This window comes from Felis catus, chromosome D3 (assembly GCF_018350175.1).
Source record: "Felis catus isolate Fca126 chromosome D3, F.catus_Fca126_mat1.0, whole genome shotgun sequence".
Classification (NCBI taxonomy): Eukaryota; Metazoa; Chordata; class Mammalia; order Carnivora; family Felidae; genus Felis; species Felis catus.
This window is the reverse complement of record NC_058379.1, coordinates 15,882,629-15,902,983: the sequence shown is the minus strand read 5'-3', so window position 1 is coordinate 15,902,983 and position 20,355 is coordinate 15,882,629. Positions and strand designations below refer to the sequence as shown.

The window sequence follows — 20,355 nt, the reverse complement described above, 5'->3', positions numbered from 1 at the left end:
CCTGACTCAGGCTTGCGCTGTCCCTCACTCGGACCACTGAAATAGCCTCCCAGCGAGTCCTGTGTCTGCATTTTACATTCTTCTAAATAGATTTTATACTTCTGATCATGTCACTCTTCTGCTTCTCAACTGTCACTGGCTCCCTATTGACTACGCAACAAAACCTAAACACCTTAGTTTTATTACTCCTGGGTTGTGCACCAGTAACATCTGATGGCTTGAATAAGTACGTGAAAAGATGCTCAACATCCTTAGTCATTAGGGAAATGCAAATTGGAACCACAATGAGGTCCCCCTTCGTACTTACTAGGATGGATATGTATATATAATGGAACATAACAAGTATTGAAATTGTAGCCCTGTACCTTGCTGGCGGAAATATGAAATGGTGCAGTCTTTGTGGAAAACAGTTTGGGGGTTCCTCAAAACAACTGTAAGACCTAGCGATTGTGCTTCTAGATGCATACTCAAAAGAACTGAAAACAGACTTGAGCAGATGTTTGTACGTCAGTGTTCATTGTAGCATTATTCACAACAGCCCCCAAAGTGGAACCAACCCAAGTGTCTATCAGCAGATGAATAAACAAAACACGATACATTAGTACAATAGAACATTATTCAGCCATGCGAAGGAATGAAGCTCTGGACCATGCTACAACACATGATAAACCACGAAGACATTATGTTAAGTATATAAACCAGACATAAAAAGATAAATATTGTATAATTCTTCTTATATGAAATATATGGAATAGGCAAATTCAGAGAGACAGAAAGTAGATTGCCGTGTTCCAGAAAATGGGAAGTTACTGGCTAATGGGCACAGAGTTTCTGTTTGGAGTGATGGAAATTTTCTGTAGTGGTTATGGTTGCACAACAGTGTGAACATAATTCATGTCAATGAGTAATACACCTAAAAATGGTTAAGGTGGCAAATTTTATGCCATGTATATTTTACCACACACACACACACACACACACACACACACACACACACACACAACTCAATGGCTCGTCCATACCTGCCTTCATGCCTTTGCTCACCTGCTCTGCTCTTCTTTGGAGACACTTTTCTTACATCTCTGCTTGTTGGAATCTCACTCATTTTCAAGGCCCATCTCAGATGGTATCTCCTTCCTTGATGACTTTCCTAACTTAGTTGTCTCTTAGTTTTTCACAAATCAATGTGATGTTTAATTTGTTTGAGCTCTTAGAGTACTAAATATCTTCCTTTTGGGCTATTTCCTTGCCTTAAGATCCTACTAGGCTGTAAGTTCTTTGGGCAGCCAGACCTTACCTTATTCATCTTTGCATTATTCATTCAACAAATCTTTATTGAGCTCATACTGTGTGCCAGCTTGGAACACAATGCCAACATTCTGTAAAAGTTCAATTAGTGTTAAACTGAATTGAAATGCCATAGGTGGTCTGAGCCCCAGATCCCCAGAGGAATTTCAGAGTGATAGAACTTTAAGGAGGAGTCACTTTCCTTCTTACTTAAAAGCCTTGTTGGCTTTCACTCTTGGAAGTAGTGGACTAGGATAGGTTTTTTTCCCCCTTTCTTCTGGGAACATATATCCTCCTTTGGGGAAATTGTTTTCCTTTCCCCTTATCCGGAGTGTAACCCATGTGGTTTGAGTGGCCTGCCCTCTTCTTACATGATCCTGCTGTCCTGGTCACTGCTAATTGGTCCAAGGTGGACAAGCTGGGCAAATCAGAGCTTTTTCCTGGGATTTCTGAAACCAGAACAAAAGGGGGGAGCCTGTAGGAGGCCAGAAATCATAGTGCCACCTGTGTAAGAAGCTGGCATGCAGTGGGATAGGCTATGGCTGGTGCCCAGAAGCGGAGAGGCACAGAGAAAGGGCCCCTCTTTCCAGCAGCTTCAGTGATCCAGATGTGTCCTTGTCCATCCTATAACTTGCTGTGTCAACCCTTCATTGTATTTGTTGAGGCCACCAATTCCCATCTGGTGGAAGGCAGTCTGAGTTGGGTTTCTGTCGCTTGAAACCAAATCACCGCACCTCTCATTCTGAAGTGATGCTCGTAACCCTCTCCCCGTAGAATTGTTTATGAATATTAAAAAACGTGATGCGTATACAGTTCTTAGGATAGTGCCAAGCACATGGGAGGTGCCCAATAAAAGTTTGCAGCCATCGCTATTTGAATCAGCACCCACGGTGCCTGGAGGCAATGTGGGAGCTCAACATTCTTGGGTAAGAAAAGAGATGGCTTTCCTTCTTCCTTCAGCACTGTCCAAGAGAGAAGGGTCATTCTTCAACACTTCAGGGCCTCTGTGCCCAGCCACGGCTCCTTCTCTGACAGTGACCTGAGTCCTGAAGGCCCCTTATCACTTTCAGTCAGTTCTCATTGAGGTATCTCCCACGGTGGGGGCCTGAGGCACAGATGGGCTGAGTCCATACTCCAAATGGAGCCTCACCTCGCTCCATTCCCATTTGGCTCCAGCTGGTAGATACTCCGCGCAGCTCCAAAGCTTAATTGCATTCTGCTTTTATGTTGCCAAACACTAAAACCTTGTTGTTGGATTTAAGTGTTTTTGGGAAATGGGCTGTGTTATTTTACTGACGGAGGCTTGAAAAGTTGGAACTGCTGAATGAACTGCCAGAACGGACGTTGGTCTCCAATTGGCCCCCCTGTGCTTACCAGGGAGGGACCCGTGGAAACGTTCCTTGTGAGCTCCGCAAATTAATTTGGAAGATGTTCTGCTCCTACAGTGGCGTGCGGTGACACAGAGTAGGCTCTCAATTACTATTTTAAATAGATTATGAATTATTTAAGACATTAAAAGTGTAATAACAGCATACGCTTACATGATGGGTGTGCCGTGCCAGACACTTTTTAAGCATGCCACATCCACTGACTCAAGGGTTCATAAACTGTGCTGCATATAAGAATTACCTGGATAACTTTTAAAAGTCCTGATGCTCAGGCCACACCCTACACCAATGAAATCAGAGTCTTGGGGCACTGGGAATTAAAAAAAAAAAACACAACTCCCCACGGGGTGTGAATGTGCAGTGAAGTATGAGAATCGGTGAATGAACTCATCGCAGCCACTCATCTGAATCCTATGAGGTAAGTGCTGCTACTACTCATGTTGTACTGTTGAGGAAACTGAGGCACAACAGACATGTTCAGGGACGTGTCCAAGGACACACAGCTGGTACATGTCAGAGCCAAGTGTGGAACCAGGCTCTGTGGTCTGAGTCCGTCTCTTAATCCTACAACACTACGACCACACACAACACCATAGCCTGTGACAGAGATCTACACATCTGCTGTCTTCTTTTCTCTTCTTTGGTGAGTTTTCTGGAAATGTAAAACAATATTAGCTTGAAGAAGAGGAGGGAAGTGAATCTGCTTTATGTGATCAGTGGTTCATGAAATAGTAAAGTACACATAAAATGTTTGTAAATTAGACCACATTTCAGATGCCCTAGAATCGCTGGATGTGTAATGGAATGTTCTCATGAAGAAGAAAGAGCATCAAATTTATTGTTTTTGTACATTCTCCTGTTGGGACTGCTCACAAGTGAGATACCGCTGCTGTTTTATTTTTGTTTTTTAATTTTTTTAAAGTTTATGTATTTATTTTGAGAGATAGAGAGAGAGAGAGAGAGAGAGAGAGAGAGAGAGAGAGAGAGAGAGACAGCATGAGAGGGGGAGGGACAGAGAGAAAGAGAGGGATGGGGAGAGAGGAGAGAGAAGGAGAGCTGTGCACGTGCGTGCACAAGCAGGGGAGGGGCAGAGAGTGAGAGAAAGAGAGAGAGAGAATCCCAAGCAAGCTCTGAACTGTCAATTGGACACTTGACCAACTGAGCCACTCAGACACCCCTCTGCTACTGTTTTAGCAAAGTGGAGGATGGTGTCTCTGTGCCACCCCAAGTAAAAAAAAAAAAAAAATCACTCAGGGATAGATTATCTGCTTCTTTACTCCTCTGAAGCGTCAAACCTCTTTGTTATCATGACTGAGAGAGATAATTAGAGTGCACTCAGAAGAGCCACTTTGCAGGAGTAACTAGAAGACATTGCAGAGTGTTGTTTCATGCTCTGTAATTCGGGTTCTTGACCTTCTGACCTCCTAGTAGTCTTAGCCAGAGGAAATGGAACCACTGAACTGGGACTTAGGGAGAAAACACAACTCTACGTAAAGTTAAGCTTCCTAATTGAACAGGTTGGGTCCATTGTTTCTCTTGGCAACCTCAGTTTTGCTGGGAGAGAATCCAGAAAGCTAAGGAGGAGAGAGATGAGGGGTTAATCAGGAAAGCATTTGTCTGGAGCCAGTTAGTGCACATTCAGGTAGCAAATCCCCCAGTACCTGAGAGCATCACTGGGGTACAGAGACGGCAGTGCCCATATCACAGGCATACTTGGTGTTGTAGAAATGATATGGCAGGCATTAAAGAGGAGGCATTGGGGGTGCCTGGGTGGCGCAGTCGGTTAAGCGTCTGACTTCAGCCAGGTCACAATCTTGCGGTCCGTGAGTTCGAGCCCCGCGTCGGGCTCTGGGCTGATGGCTCAGAGCCTGGAGCCTGTTTCTGATTCTGTGTCTCCCTCTCTCTCTGCCCCTCCCCCGTTCATGCTCTGTCTCTCTCTGTCCCAAAAATAAATAAACGTTGAAAAAAAATTAAAAAAAAAAAAAAGAGGAGGCATTGAAGAAACCAAACTCATAGATACAGAGTGGTTGCCAGAGGTGGGGTGGGGTTAGTTGGGCAAAGGTGGTCAAATGGTACAAACTTCCAGTTGTAAGATAAATAAGTATATAATGTATAGCATGATGACTATAGTTAATAGTACCGTAGTGTGTATTTGCAAGTTGCTAAGAGAGTAGATCTCAAAAGTCATTATCACAAGAAAAAAATCATAAATATGTATGGGGATGTATGGCATATATATATATATATATATATATATATATATATATATATATATAAAATCATTATGTTGTACACCTAAAACTAATACAGTGTTATATGCCAATTATAACTCAATTTGAAAAAAAAAAAATTAAAACGGGGGGGGAAGAAGAAGCATTATAATTTATATTGGAAATAAGGCTGGGGAATGAGAAGATAATGAAGCCATAATTAACCTCTTCATATTGTGGAACTCTCATCTCCTCTTGCATTTCCTGGCTTAAGTGTTTGATCCCAGGTACCTGGTGCCATTCTTGATATAGGCCAAATGAAGGTTCCAGAGCTAATCCACATCTCAGTTACCAGTAGTGCTTAAAGTACACTTTAGCTAAGATAACTACAAATATAAGTTCCAATATTTTCTTCTGCTCCCTAATGGATTGTCTTGTGCACCATCACTCTCCCCACCTACCCCACTTGGGAGACCACTGAGCTAGGAAATCCACTTACCCAGCACTCTTTTCACAGTGGTAGATAACATGAGGGTTGGCTCTGATAACAGTCCCCACCTTACATTTGTTTCATGCTCTTTTAAATCCAAATTGGCACTTTCACACCTGCTGCAAAGCTGAGTGATAAAACATCTGTGTTCCTAGTCTTTCCCTTTTCTTTTGATTGATGTTGTGGGTTTAACTGGAGATTTTCTCTTAGCTTTACCTGCGTGATACATCTGATGTTAGTCTTTCTCCTACTATTCCGCCAGCCGTGAGAGAGGGGCCTCTCTTCAGGGTGTCTAGGATTTGGTGAGACCTGCTCAGAGATCTCCTTTCTCTCTCTTTTTGCATCCATTGGATCTTCTTGTTGCAAGGGAAGAAAACCAAACAGAATCTAGCTTATGCAGAAAAGAGAATTTGTTGGCCCCCACAACTAAACATTTCAAAGGTCTGGATAGAACCAGGTGTTCAAATGAGGTAACCAAGATTTGGCATACCTCTTACTGCAATCTCAGCTTGGTTTTCCTCTTTTTGTGTCTCTGTATGTGGTGGCTCCAGGAAGCTCTAGGCTTATTTTATCCTTATAGTCAACGATTCCAGAAGAAAGCTCTCTGTTCTCACCAATTCCAGTGAAAGTTCAGGGATTGACTTTTATTGGGTTACCTTGGGTGTCAAGTTCCTGAATCATTTGCTAAATGATAGGTAATTGTAATGCTTGGATGGGATGGGTCTTGGTCACATGTCTACAGCTGGCACCAGGGTTTAAACTCTCACGATCCGCAACGAATAAGAGTCAAGGAGAAGGGGCTGCTACCTAAAGAAGAGAGCATGAGCAGGCACAAGCTATACACGTCTTCTGTATTTTTGACGGAGGCCTTGACTTTCCTTGATGGAGGCCAAACCTCAGTGTTGGGACAATGTGGCCCTTTGCCTGGATCATAGATTTCTCCTTACAAGGCAATGGTGATGCCAACTATGCAGAGTTGGGTCACATCTCACAGGCTAAGGACACTGTCCCCAACAAGAATGCCCTCAAGGTATTATCCACAAGTTCAGGGTTCCCCAGAAGTCACCTACATTTCTGACCAACAGGCTACAATTTGGGAGTTCCCATAGCCCCTCAAGATGGAGTAATTTACCAGAACAACTCACAGAACTTAGGAAAGTGTGGTAATTATGTTCAGAGTTTTATTATAAGAGGTACAGATCAAGACCTTCCAAATTAAGAGTTTCACAGGATGAGGTCTGGGAGGGTCCAAAATGTGAAGCTTCCAGGTCCTCAAGAAGCACCATCCTCTTGGCACATCAGTATAGGATTACTGACAAGGGAAGCTTACTGAAGCTCCAGGCACTCAGAATTTTTATTTGGGTTTATTATGGAGGCATGACTGATTGAATCATTGGCCCTGTGGCTGAACCGGATCTCTAGCCCTTGAGGACAGACTCATGTCATATGACTCGAAGCCCTGGTACTCTAATGACATGGTTAATCTCTCTGATATGGCCTGCACCTGGTCTAAAACTATCTAGGGGCCCACTGTGGGACACTTCATTTGCATAAACTCAGGTGTGGTCCTAGGGGCTCCACATGAGTAACAAAGATACTCCTATCATTTGGGAACTTCCCAGGGTTTAGAGGCTCCCTCCAGAGAACTAGGGATAAAGATGAGACAATTTCTTTTTTACATAATGTTCTTCTATGGTGGATCCCAACTTCTTCCCAGATGTGGAGATTAACCACTATCTACTCTTCTCTTCTGCGGCCACCACTTCTAGACTCAACATCAACTTCCAGCTGGGACTTACAGCATCTCCCTCCCACAGCCCCATGAGAGGTCTCTTCTGGGGTCTCCCCCTACACCCTACTTCTCCCTATTTCCAGCCTTACTCTCGCTTCCTTCCAAAGCTTGTGGCCTTGGAAAAGTTCACCACTCTGTGCCTCATTTTCTTTATTGGTAAAATATGAATTGTGGGTTGGTTTCAACTCAGCTGAAATGGTACTTATTCCAGGAAGCTTTCTCTACAAGACATTTTTGCTTTTTTCTGTGGCTAGCATCTGAATCCCTCTTTTTTTTTTTTTTTTTTTTTTTTTTTGTATCTTGCACTTTATGAGATGAATCTTCCTCCTATTATAAAAGATGAAAAGTCCATACTTGCTTTCTCAGCCTTTCTGGCAGCTCAGATGCGATCATGTGAGCTAGGTTTTGGCAATCCGAACATAAGTTCTTGGAGGCAGCAATTCAGGGTTAAACTAGCCAGAATCAGATTTTATCGCTTATGTCTAAAGACAGTGACTGATACACCTTCCTTGACTTGCCTGACTGGGGAGGCAGCTTCTGTGTGCTCCATCTGCACCACTTTCTCGGTCACCACTATCATCGTTGTCATAGCTAATGTGTATTGAGTTCTTACTAAGAGCTGGAGGCTTTATATGTGTTGTCTTACTGATCCCTTGGTGGTATAGCCATTTTACAGATGACGTGTGTAGAAGTGAAGATATCTCCTGAGGTCATGCAGCTAGTGAGAGCACAGTTCAGATCTGAACTTTCTTCATCTGACACCAGGATCTTCTCTCTTAACCAGCATGCTGTAGGGCCATCATTTAACCCTTCTGCATTTAAGCCTTCTGCATCTAATTCTGGGGGATAGGGTCTAGATGTCTCTATTTTTATAACTCTGGCATCTCACATGTGGCCTGCCACAGGTGGGTGCTTGAGCTCAAGTAGATGACGAGATCTCACCTGGTTCAAATGCTCCATGAACATCAGTGAGCTGCCTCTTCCCACCTCCCACCCACCAAATTTTTGCTTTCCCTCCCCTTAACTCCTTTCTTCCGGTTGTCGTCTCCAGGACTTGTTCTTCAATCAGTGTGAACCATTCCCTACCTTCACATACCTGTTCCCATGAACACCTTCTTCAAATCAGTGTGAAATTGAAAATTTGCCCCAATTTCCAGTGTTTCTTTTTCACCTCTGTTCCTAGATTTGTGGGACTTTGGGAAAGAAGGAGCCTCATAAAGCACCTTATACAGTATCATGTCCTCCAGCCTCCAATTCTTGGTGAGAAGAATTTCACATTCTTGCTACGAGTTTAAATCTTCAGAAAAGGTTTTGGCATTGTTAATTTCTCTATTTGGAAGATCTGTTGCCTTTTTGTGGAGCCCCAAATAACAAATCTGGATTCTCCCTGGCACGAGGGCACATTGCTTAAAAGAGTCAAAGACTTTCTCTGAAATTTGTGAAGAAGGGCATTGTCATTCAAATTGCCACTAAAAGAGCAGATGTTGGTTAAGCGAGAAGAATGATAATGCTAATTCGCCTAGTTCTCATAACTGAGTGTTTTTAGTTGTAAGTAACAGAAAACCCAGACTCAACTATTGAAATAATGAGAGGCTGTATCATCTCATCTCACATTGCAAAAGTCCAAACTAACCTAATTCTCTTGGCTCTGCCCTCTATTGGCAGTAAGATGCCTGCACAATTCTGGACCTATGTGATAACATCCAGGGGGAGGAAAGACTGTTTTCCCCATGTGTCTGTCGTTCAGGAGAAAGAGAAACCTTTTTCAGAAGCCTTCTTTTGCAACTCATTGGTAAAACTCATGGGTCACATGATCATTTATAAATCAATCCTGGCATGGGGAATGAGATTACCAGTATAGATTTAGACCGATCAGGGTTTACCCTGATTCACATGGGGAGGAGGGGTAGACACCTGTACAAAATTAGGACCCCTTTAGCAAAAGAAGACCGGGAGCTGGCTGTTGGGTAGCATTAATAGTAATGGATATAGTCCCAAAGGGCAAGTGAGGAAGACTTTTCATGGGAACACAGAAGATGGACTGGGAAAAGGATGGAAGGAGGGTGTTAAGTGATGGGAGAGCCTCTGCTGTTCAATAGTAATCTTGTCCCAAGCTTTGAAAGTATCTTTTTGTCACTTTTAAAAGTCTGAGGTAAATGGAATGCCTCGGCTCTACTCTCCCTAACATGGTGAGTCATGGTAGTAGATGTGTTTGTGCTGGTTTTGCTTTAGTACACTAAGCTTCTGGTTTATTTCTTATACCATTAGTCCCCAGCTTTGTCAGGATGGGTAGTTTTGATTTGGCATATCTGCCACCTCATGGACATCCATATTTCCCAGAAGGCAGTAAATATCTGAGGATCCTTCATGAAGCTGACCCTGATGATGGCTTTTCTCACAGTCATCCATGCGTCCATCTGCTTCTCCACCCAGCCATCCATCTACCCATTTATCTACTCATCTATCCGTCCATTCATCCATCATTCATACATTCATTCATTCGTCCAGCCATTTATCTATCTATCGATCCATCCATTCACCCAACCATCCATCTACTCATCCATCCATCCATCCATCCATCATTCATTCATTCATTCATTCATCCACCCAATCATCCATATACCTATCTATCTACTCAACCATCCACCCATCTAACCATCCGTCCATCTCACCATCCTTCTGTCCATTCATCCACCCAACCATCCATCCATCCAGTTGATGCCAGGAGTCCTAAGAAAGGTGCTGGGGATATATTGATGAATAAAGCAGATTCAGTCCTTGCCTTCATGGACCTAAGTCTAGCTGGGAAGACAGACAATAAACAAGCAAATAAACAAACAGAAATTTGGGGAGCTATTTTGACACTAGAGCTGAAAGGACGTTAGGACGCTGTCCCCCACAGTGTGAGCGAATGTGGCTCCTGTGCTCAGTCTCCCAGGCTAGTGAGGTGAAGAAAACTCGAGGATCAGAAAGCCAGGTCCATGTCTCAAGTTACTGGGTATGTCCTGTCTTTGAAATGTGAGTAAGACCTGCTTTGCACATCTCAGAGGATTGCTTTGAAGATCATAGGGTATTAATGGATATGAACATCCTTTGACAGATGTAAATGTTTTTTTTTTTAACTTATCACTAAAGCTGTGGCTCTGCCCCCATGGAAAGATGACCAATATGAATCCCAACACAAAAGCCTCTATATAAGTAGAGAGGCAGTGAAATATAGCGAAAACAAAATTGCAAAATCTCAAGACAACGAGAATTTGAACTCTGGATCCATTGCTTGAAAGTATGTGACTTAGACAAGCCACTTTACTTTGCTGAGTCTCCACTTTTTTCATCTGTAAAATGAGAGTAAACACAATAATGCCAACCTCCTAGGGTGATTACAAGGATTCAACCAGTGAATGAATAGGAATTAATGATATAATGTCTGGCCTAGTCAGTCAGAAGATTATCCCTTTTATTAAATTTTTACTCTGCCTCATCTGTATATGGCTTCCCCTGGCTACCTCTGGGACTCAAAACAGGGGAGGACCCTCAACCTCAGCCATGCAGAGTGACACTCAAGGACTGAAATGAGTGGTTTGGATAAAGAGGGAAATGTTATGGGAGTGGTTTTATTTTTTATTTGTTTAAAGTCTATTTATTTTGAGAGACAGAGTGAGCAAGGAAAGGGCAGCAAGAGGGAGAGAGAGAATCCCAAGCAGGCTCTGCACTATCAATGATGAGCCCAATGTAGGTCTCAAACTCACAAGCAACGAGATCATGACCTGAACCAAAATCAAGAGTTGGATGTTTAACTGGTGCCCCATGGGAGTGGTTTTAAAGTTAGCTTAGGCTTTCATTCCAGGATTTCTAGTTGGTCATATCTTTTGGTCCAGGTCCTTTCTGATCTGGGATCCATGAAAAATGTCAAGACAGGATGGTGATGACAGTGCAACTCTTGGTTTCCATGGTACGAAACTCCATGGTAGGAAACTTTCCTCCTTCATATGAAGTAGGAAGATAATGAAGTGAGATCACCACCAAGATAAATGAATGCGAAAGTTTGTATATAAGGCTCACTATTTGCGTTAAAAATTTAAAAAGGATATTCACCCAAATTATGTAGCTTTGGGCAAGTTCCTCAACTTTTCTGCACCCCAGTTTCCTCTACTGTAAATATCAGAGTGATACTGAGATCTGCTCTCAGGATAACTAAGATTAACATGCAAGGCACTTAGAACTATACCTGGAGTACAGTAAGCACACAATAAGTGCTACATTTTAATTTATTTATTTTTGGATTGTATATGCACAGAGTAACTCTGGAAGATACACAAGCTACTAGGTACGGTGAGGTTGCTTTCTAGATGGTAGTGGGGTCTGAGGTCTGAAGGGGAAAGAAGTACTGTTTAGCATATGTCCTTTTGTGGTGTTAGAATTTTTAACGCATGCATACATTCCTTTTCCCCATTTCCTTTAAAAAATAATGTTTATTTATTTTTGAGAGAGAGAGAGAGAAAGAAAGAGAGCGAGCCTGAGCAGGGGAGGGGCAGAGAGAGAGGGAGACACGGAACCCGAAGCAGGCTCCAGGCTCTGAGCTGTCAGCACAAAGCCTGACATGGGGCTCGAACTCACGAACCGTGAGATCATGACCTGAGCTGAAGTCGGATGCTTACCTGACTGAGCCACCCAGGTGCCCCCACTTTCCCCATTTCCTAAAGGAAATGTAAGATTCCCTAACTATTGTGAATAGTGCAAAAAAACCTTTTGTCTACATATTTACCATATTCTTTTCACCAGTTCTCCCTGTCTCAGGTTTTTTTTAATTTTAATTTTAAAAAAAATTTTTTTAACGTTTATTTATTTTTGAGACAGAGAGAGACAGAGCATGAACGGGGGAGGGTCAGAGAGACAGGGAGACACAGAATCTGAAACAGGCTCCAGGCTCTGAGCTGTTAGCACAGAGCCCGACGCGGGGCTCGAACTTACGGACTGCGAGATCATGACCTGAGCCGAAGTCGGCCGCTTAACCGACTGAGCCACCCAGGCGCCCCTCCCTGTCTCAAGTTTTAGGGAAAACTAGAAAATTCCCTTTCTTCCTTCAGTTTACGCTTTAACAGGGGTCAGTAAATTATAGCCCCTGGCCCAAATCTCGGTGTAGTCTGTTTTATACGACCTCCAGTATAAGAATGGTTTATATATATATTTTTTTTTTAATTTTTTTTTCAACGTTTATTTATTTTTGGGACAGAGAGAGACAGAGCATGAACGGGGGAGGGGCAGAGAGAGAGGGAGACACAGAATCGGAAACAGGCTCCAGGCTCTGAGCCATCAGCCCAGAGCCTGACGCGAGGCTCGAACTCCCGGACCGTGAGATCGTGACCTGGCTGAAGTCGGACGCTCAACCGACTGCGCCACCCAGGCGCCCCTGTTTTTATATTTTTAAAGGGCTACACATATAAAAAGAATATGCAACAGATATTTACTCTCTGCTCCTTTACAGAAAAAGCTTCTGTGAGGGCACATATGGTTTTTAAAACTCTCAGGATAGCCATCCAGGTGGCCTGGTCAGAGCAGCAGGACAGTGGATCCTGGTCACCTGGCAGAGGCTTGACGCATAGTAGGTGCTTAATTATGATTCTGATGAAGATACTCACAGCAAAACTTATTTCTCCCTGTGGCTCTTCTTTGAGCCTATGATCTGGGAGGTGATGTATTCTTTCCTCCTAGTCCCCAGTCTATCCTAGCTGTCAAATGCCTTTGTTGTTTGAGTAAATACTCCTTTTCTAAGCAGAATGGTCTTGTTACTCTTAATGCTTGCCTTCTTCCTTTTTGGCAGAGGGTTCTGTTCCGCTGACTAGCGTGATGGGAGCGTAATGTTGATACCGACCACTAGATGGAGCTACAGCTCTGAGAACTAGGCTCAGAAAGCCGCCAGCAGGAGGGCCCAGTGTCTTGTGATTTTCGGCATCTCCCCTGCCCAAAACAGATATGTTCGGGACTTGGCTCCTCCACTTACCGGCTGTGTGATTGTTGGCAGATGACTTTAAGGTTTGGTATCTTTACTATCCTTACTTGTAAAATGTGGATTAGAACAATGCCCACCTAAGAGCGACGCTGTGAACATCAGCTCAGCTATTACTGGAGTATGTGTTCTTATTTGCACACTGTGGAATGCGCTGCAGGTGTAAATAAATACGATGCCAGGAAGTCCTGCCAGTAGAGCTGTTTCTTTGGTATTCCAAAAGCAAGATAACTTTTGTGACCCCCCTCGTCTCATACGGTGAGGACTGGGGTCAGAGAGGGCAGCGGTGGAGGTCGGGAGGGAATTCAGAGTCAGCAGGACACTTTTGGGAGGCTCGATTTCATCGTCTCTAGAGCAGGTGAGCCTGGCCTTGCAGAATCGTGAAGATGAAATGAGATAATCCATGTCAGGTGTTTTCCACAGTGTCTGCAACAAAGCAGTCCCTCAGTCAATGCTAGGTTGTGAGTGGGTTGCTTGATGCTCTTGTCCGTCTGTCCTCAAGGCCTTCTGTGTCTTCTCCTCTCCTAACCTCTCCTCCCACTTCCTGCTTTAGCCATCAGGGCCCATGCGATGTTGATGTCATATTTCTATCTCCACTGCATCCTCTCTCCTTAGTTTCAGATCCTTCCACTTGATATTCCCACTCAATATGCTCAAAACAGAACATTCAGAACTTTCTTTTCTTCCTTTCCTCCTGGTACATTAAAGGCACCATCCTCCACGCGGAGATCTAAGCTGGAAAGCCAGACATGATTCCTGACACTCTGCCTTCTGCCTGCTTGTCACTCACCACACCAGGTTCTGTTGATTCTTTTAAAGAGACTTTCATTCCCCACTGCCATTGCTCTCCCTGCAATCACTGTGACAGCCTTATCTTAGCTCCCTGCTTTCTGCCTTGCACTTACACGGTAGCCTTTTCTTTTTTCCTGGATACAAATTTGATTATTCCCCTGCTCAGAATCCTTCTGTGGCTCCCTATTGCCAGTAAGTTGGTCTTAACCTCATAACATGGCCTAGAAAGCATCTCCAAATTTGTCTCTACCTCCCTCCAGTTTCCCTCCTCCATTTCCCTACCCTGTCAACCTGATCTTACAGTTTAGTCAGACCTTGTTATTTTAGTTTCTCAAATGACATCAATTTTCTTTTTGCTTCTAGGCCACTGTGCATGCTCTTCTCTGTACCTGGAACATTCTTCCCTCCCTCCTTACGTTTCTCTACCTGGATCCCACTCATCTTACAGGTATAATCACCTTCTCTAGAAAACCTTTCCTGACATCTCAAGTATGAGTTGAGACCCACTCCCTCCTACCACCCCCAGCCCTATGTCCCCTGGGATGTTCTTGTACTTGCTTTAATTGAGCACCATTGTGCTGATGCTCTAGCGTAATTAAATGTCACCTGACGTTTGAGAGATGTATGAGATATATATCAATTTGGCAGAGTCCCATCCCCTGTCTAGTGGGGGGGCAAATGTACATACAGGATTTCTGTAAATCTAGAGAGCTTATGGAATAGTAGTCTGTTTTTGACTTTCTGCTCCTACTAAACTCTTTACTGTGTTCATTTCTGAGTCCCTCAAGCCCTTTCTTTACCCCCAGGTAGACCCAGATGTAGAACATAGCCTTTCTTCCTATTTCCTCAAAACATCACTCACAGATGGCACTTGAGTGTGTGATAGAAATGACTGAAGATCCAAGGTGATACAGTGGAGGGGGTTGGTTTGGTTGGTAGTTCTTGGCCAGCCCCGCCTTGGGGACTTTTCCCTGGTTGGTTTTCTCCCTAGTTTCCTTCTCACTCTGTTACTCAGCCCCCTTCCCTTCTTCCTCTTTTTTCCTCCCTTGGTTCCTCTCCTTTATTCTCTCCTCCCCCTCACCTAAATTCCTGTTTAATACAAAGAGGTTTGGAATCTCTTAACTTCGCGGACTTCTTATAGGCAGTGTCTCAACTTTGCACCTCATGGCTTGTCAAGGTATCATGTTAACAAAGGATGTCAGTGTGAAGAGACGTGTGATGCTATGCAATCCCATTGCCGATCCCATTTGACTTGTCTGTCTCCATGTAACATCCAAGACAGAAGGCACCTTGTTTGCTTTGGTCATTGCTGTATCTTCAGAACCTAGAACTTGGTTGATGCATACTGGACTCTCAGTAAACATTCTTTGAATGAATGAGTAAATGATTGACTAGGTGAACAGAAAAAAAAAGATGTTGCTTACACTGAAAAATAGTTCTGGTTCCACACTCCTCCCTCCCTTCCAGATCATCATGAAGAGATGTGGAGGGCCAGCCTATGTGAGTGCTCTGCCAATCTGGGAATAAGAGCAAATCAAGTCCAGTTGTTTAATCATTAATCAGCTGGGCCATCAGTGAGAGTTAACATGACTACAGGTTCTATAACTTAGTGAGAATATAGGTAAGCATAAGACTAAAGTGAGAAAAGAGGTAAAATGGTGATGAGTCCCTACACAATTTGAGATGACAGGAAGTGAGCTTCCTTATGCAAGCAAGAGCACCAGAAATATATGAGGACTATTAAGGTGGAGATTTTCTTGCACACCATTTGCCTTGTTGGGGAATGAATGCCCTATCCATCCATCCATCCATCCTCCCATCCATCCACCCATCCATTCATCTGCCCACCTACCCCACTATCCATCTGTTGCCTATACTTAATGTTGAGAAATACGCTGTAGCTCCAATGGTGGTAAATGGGGACAACATCACCATTCCCTACTTAACCAAGTTATTGTGAGAATTTAAATGATATTATCAGGCAGAGGCACCTGGGTGGCTCGGTTGAGCATCCGACTTCAGCTCAGGTCATGATCTCATGGTCCGTGAGCTCAAGCCCTGCATCAGGCTCGCTGCTGTCAGCTCAGAGCCCAGAGTCTGCTTTGGATTCTGTGTCTCCCTTTCTCTTTCCACCTCTCCCCCACTTTGGAGCGTTCCCTCTCGCTCTCTCTCTCAAAAATAAATAAACATTAAAAAACATAAATGATATTATCAGGCAATAAAATTTCACCCAACACTGGGGGCCTATTGCATAATGAAAGCTCAATAAATGGTAACTGTGGTCATTATTAGGATCTGAATATCACACCCAAATTCCACAGTTCCAACTCTTTCCCAGCCAGACACCAAATATTCAGCTCCATTTTATTAGCCAGAATTTGAGGAAGAGGAGTAAGGTAAAGGAATTTGGAGAGGGAGTGGGTAGAGTCAGACTGGACCAATGAGGAACAGACACTGGGAGTTTGAGGCGGGGTGTGAGGTTCAGAGGAGTTTCCACCTGGGAGTATCTCCCTCTAGAATGTTGCCGGAAGTCAGTCTCATATATTCTAGTGGGTATCCATGAGAGTAGATAGGAAGGAAGAATCCAGATAGGAAGCAAGGATACTGTGTAGTCTAGTCCTCCTCCACTGGGACAGCTGGTTGACCCAGGCCCAGTCTATGTCCGGAGACTGTGGGATCGGATGGGGATATTGATCCGGTTCTGCAGCCAGTTGATATAATCCTCTTGAGACATATGGATGATGTGTTCACGTACAAACTGTGGGGAAAACACAGTGGCAACCTGAGATTTGGTCTGAAAGCTAGACTCCCTTTCCTGCCCCACCTCCAAGATCCTAGAATATGTGTGATTGAGGTTGGTGGCTCCAGGATACCTTTAACCATGCACATACTCATAATGCCTGGAGCATCGTGATGGGGGTTGTTCTCTCAAGAAAAGAACACCTTTCCAGCTTCCTGGTTCATCAGACTAAGCCCCTTTTTCTCACTGTTGACCCAGAGAGATTTGGGGAGAGCAGGAAAACCCAGCTGTCTGCATTTTTCTTTCTGTCTTACTTTAATATCTTTTTAAAAAGTCATTTGTCCTTATACTTTTTTTGGTTTGTAGCCTTCTTTGAGAACTGATGATAACTTGCTTCCAGGAAAGGTTTAAGATACAAAATGTAGAATTTCATATAGGCTCTAGGATTAAGAGACCCCCACATTCTGTGATGTTCTCACTGGGAGACGAACGTGCTAAATTTTACTAGCCAGGGTGGTGAACTCACCTCAGAGAATGGGGGAGCATCCATACCCCCTTTATCTTACCCACTCAGAGATTGCCTCTTCTATACCCCCATAGCTGGCAGGTGGAAAGTGGACCCCATAATTGGCAAGTGGGGAGTGGAGAGTTACCCTCGAGTTAGTTTTGGACTGGCCTACCAGTCCTTCCTGAAGGAGCTTCACAAGATGTGGGGAGTAGAGTCTGGACCTAGGGATTTGTCCACAGGGTTATCCCCCATCCCTGGACTCCTCACCTTGCACCCACATATAATCACCCAGGTCAGCCTGTGGGAGCGCCAGTCTGGCATGAAAACACCCAGAGGACTGAGACTTCCACCACTAGAGTCCCATCTTTATCTTGAGACATTGAAAGCCCTGTGAAAATGTACATATGCCATGGGGTGAAATTAAGGAAGTCACTCTGTTAATCTCTATTAATACCTTAGGATGGAATCCCTCCCTCTCCTCCTATTTGCTGATAGCTTTTGATGCCCTAGGAATGTCTAGAGTGGGTAGTGATGATAAACTATCATTAAAAACCATTCAGTGGCTTCCCTGCAGCCTCAAGATGAAGACTTAAATCCTTAACTTGACTTTCAAAAGTCTGCACAGACTGAGCTGTCCCCTTATATCCTTGCACCTCCTTGCTTGCTTCCTCCCCAACCTATTGACTGCCTAGGAGTCCCTCACACAAGTCAAGTTCTGTTTCAGCTTAAAAGTCACCTTCCCCACTCATCCTAGTTAAGATAGGTCCGCTGTACATTTACCTTAAATCAGTGCTCCTTAAACTTTATTGTGCATACAAATCACCTGGGATCTCATTTACATGTAGGTTCTGCATTGGTTTAAAGCCCATGATTCCAGATTTCTAATAAGCACACAGGTGAGGTCTATGCTGCTGTTTCACGGGCCAGATTTAGAGTGCTTCTTCTTAAGATCGCCAGTTCCTTTATTCATGTGTCCATTTACTGATGTGTCTCCAAAGCCTCCAAGTTTCCCCAGGGGGCACCATTTACATAGACTATAATGTCCCCTGGATTTGAAACCACCAAGGTCATGTGATAATCCCTCGCCTGTTAGATGATGAGCTCCGTGAAGGCAGAGACCTTATGTCTTTTTAATTGTGTGTGCAGCACTTAAATGGTGCCTGGATGTTGAGAGATGACTGAATGAGGACACTGGAGGCACAGTGAGGACGGGAAAGGACACAGTAGTTACCTCAATAGCCACAGCGATGTCCGGAGAGCACAGTTCCCAGATTCTCAGGTCTTGTAGCACTTTCAGGAGGACATGGGGCCTGATCCTGAGGTCTAGGTTTTCCCCAAACTTCTGTAGTTTCGCCAGGATCTTTTTGGCAGGGCGGAAATTCTTCAGATCTTTGGGGAGTTTGGACAGCAGATCAAAGTACCTTCAATTCCCAATCCCAAGAAGAGAGAGCCAGTTAGGAACCTGCTGGGGGGTGGGTCTGAGTATCTTAGAGCTTCCACCCCCACTTTCTGTTTCTACCACTCATGTAATATCTCCAGAGCAGCACGTCTTCACCTGGGAGGCTTGCCTCCATCCGAAATGTAAACAGCCCACAGATCAGGCAAGTCTTTTTATTTTTTTAGGGGTAGTAAAAGCTGGAGCATGATTTGCATCTCATTAAAAAAACAAATTAAGGGCATGCTTTAAAGCATTTATGATTTTTCTATCAAGCAGACAATGTGAAAAGCTAGAAGGAAGGAAGGGGCACTGAGATTTTGGATGCTTCTCTTTTGAGGGCTAATCAGGCCAGGAGGACATGGGCATATCTGTGGGATACCTGCCAGGATGCAAGGGGCTCTTAAACACAAGATGGAAGAGGAGGAGGGGGAGGGGGAAAAGGGAGGAGGAGGGAGAGGAGGAAGGGGAAGTGTGTGTGTATTTTCTATGTCTCTGATAGTGAGTAAGCTTGGACCACAGCTTTGTGTGTTTCAGCGGGTTTAGAAAACATTTCTGAATGCTGCAGCAGTCTGAGGGTAGTTTGGTAATCCATTCTTGAGATGGTGGGAACAAGGTAGATTCCTACCTGGAGGTGGTTCAGGTGTGACCAGGGTTTAAGGCAGGAGACAGCATCTCTTTAAAAAAAAAAAAGGTGGGGGGGGCGCCTGGGTGGCTCAGTCGGTTAAGCGGCTGACTTCAGCTCAGGTCACGATCTCGCAGTCCGTGAGTTTGAGCCCCGCGTCGGGCTCTGTGCTGACAGCTCAGAGCCTGGAGCCTGCTTCCGATTCTGTGTCTCCCTCTCTCTCTGCCCCTCCCCCGTTCATGCTCTGTCTCTCTCTGTCTCAAAAATAAATAAAACGTTAAAAAAAAAAAAAAAAAAAAGGTGGGGCGCCTGGGTGGCTCAGTCGGTTAAGCGTCCAGCTTCAGCTCAGGTCATGAACTCACAGTTCATGAGTTCCAGCCCCGTGTCAGGCTCTGTGCTGACAGCTCAGAGCCTGGAGCCTGTGTCTCCCTCTCTCTGCCTCTCCCTGCCCCTCTTTACACTCTGCTTTCTCTCTCTCTCAAAAATAAATAAACATTAAAAATTTTTTTTAAAAAGAAAAAAAGTCCCCCCCTCCCCATATAGATGAATCAATTGTAGAGAAATTTGAAGAAGAAACTGATCATTTACCATGTACTTTGGGCTACTTGTATTGCTTTGTATTTTATATTTTGTGGTATAGATTCATATATTTATTTGTGTCTCCTTGTAAGCTCCCATTCTACATTATTAAAATCATGGAAAGGATCCTGGGTACATGCTTAAACTTTCTCATCTTACTCTGAGATCTTGATTTACTCACCCTGCCATGATGGGGTGCATGGCAGACTCTAATTCTGTATCTTAGATGAGCATAGAGACTGGGGTCAGACAGGGGTTTAAATCTTTAGGTTTCCTTGTTTACAAAGTGGGTATTAATATGTAACTTTCAGGATTTTTGTGGGGAATAAAATAAATAAGGCAGGAAAATTTCTTAGGTTAGTGTCTGCCACCCAGTAACTGCTCAGTCCATGTTGTTTTTTCTTGTATTTATATTATAACCCCATGCTGGGGCACAGTGTTTCTAGGATATGCCTTCCTGGTTTTATATCCTTAAAGGGTCAACTTATTTGGAGAATGTAGG

At 43.9% G+C, this 20,355-nt stretch overlaps 1 protein-coding gene and 1 long non-coding RNA gene across 3 annotated transcripts in view; one reads left to right on the top strand and one right to left on the bottom strand.

Annotated features, from left to right (window-relative positions):
• The window catches only part of LOC123381098, a 263,344-nt gene that overhangs the window by 79,805 nt on the left and 163,184 nt on the right, over window positions 1–20,355 (top strand). The gene's annotated exons all lie outside the window — the stretch shown is intronic.
• Window positions 16,317–20,355, bottom strand: part of CCDC60 (coiled-coil domain containing 60) — a 162,733-nt gene continuing 158,694 nt past the window's right edge. For both annotated transcript variants that reach the window (XM_045041117.1, XM_003994742.6), the window contains 2 exons: window positions 18,446–18,635; window positions 16,317–16,724 (listed from right to left, as the gene is read on the bottom strand). In XM_045041117.1, coding sequence (XP_044897052.1) covers window positions 16,623–16,724; window positions 18,446–18,635 — 292 coding nt within the window. In that variant the 3' untranslated portion in view covers window positions 16,317–16,622. The remainder of the gene's footprint in view (window positions 16,725–18,445; window positions 18,636–20,355) is intronic.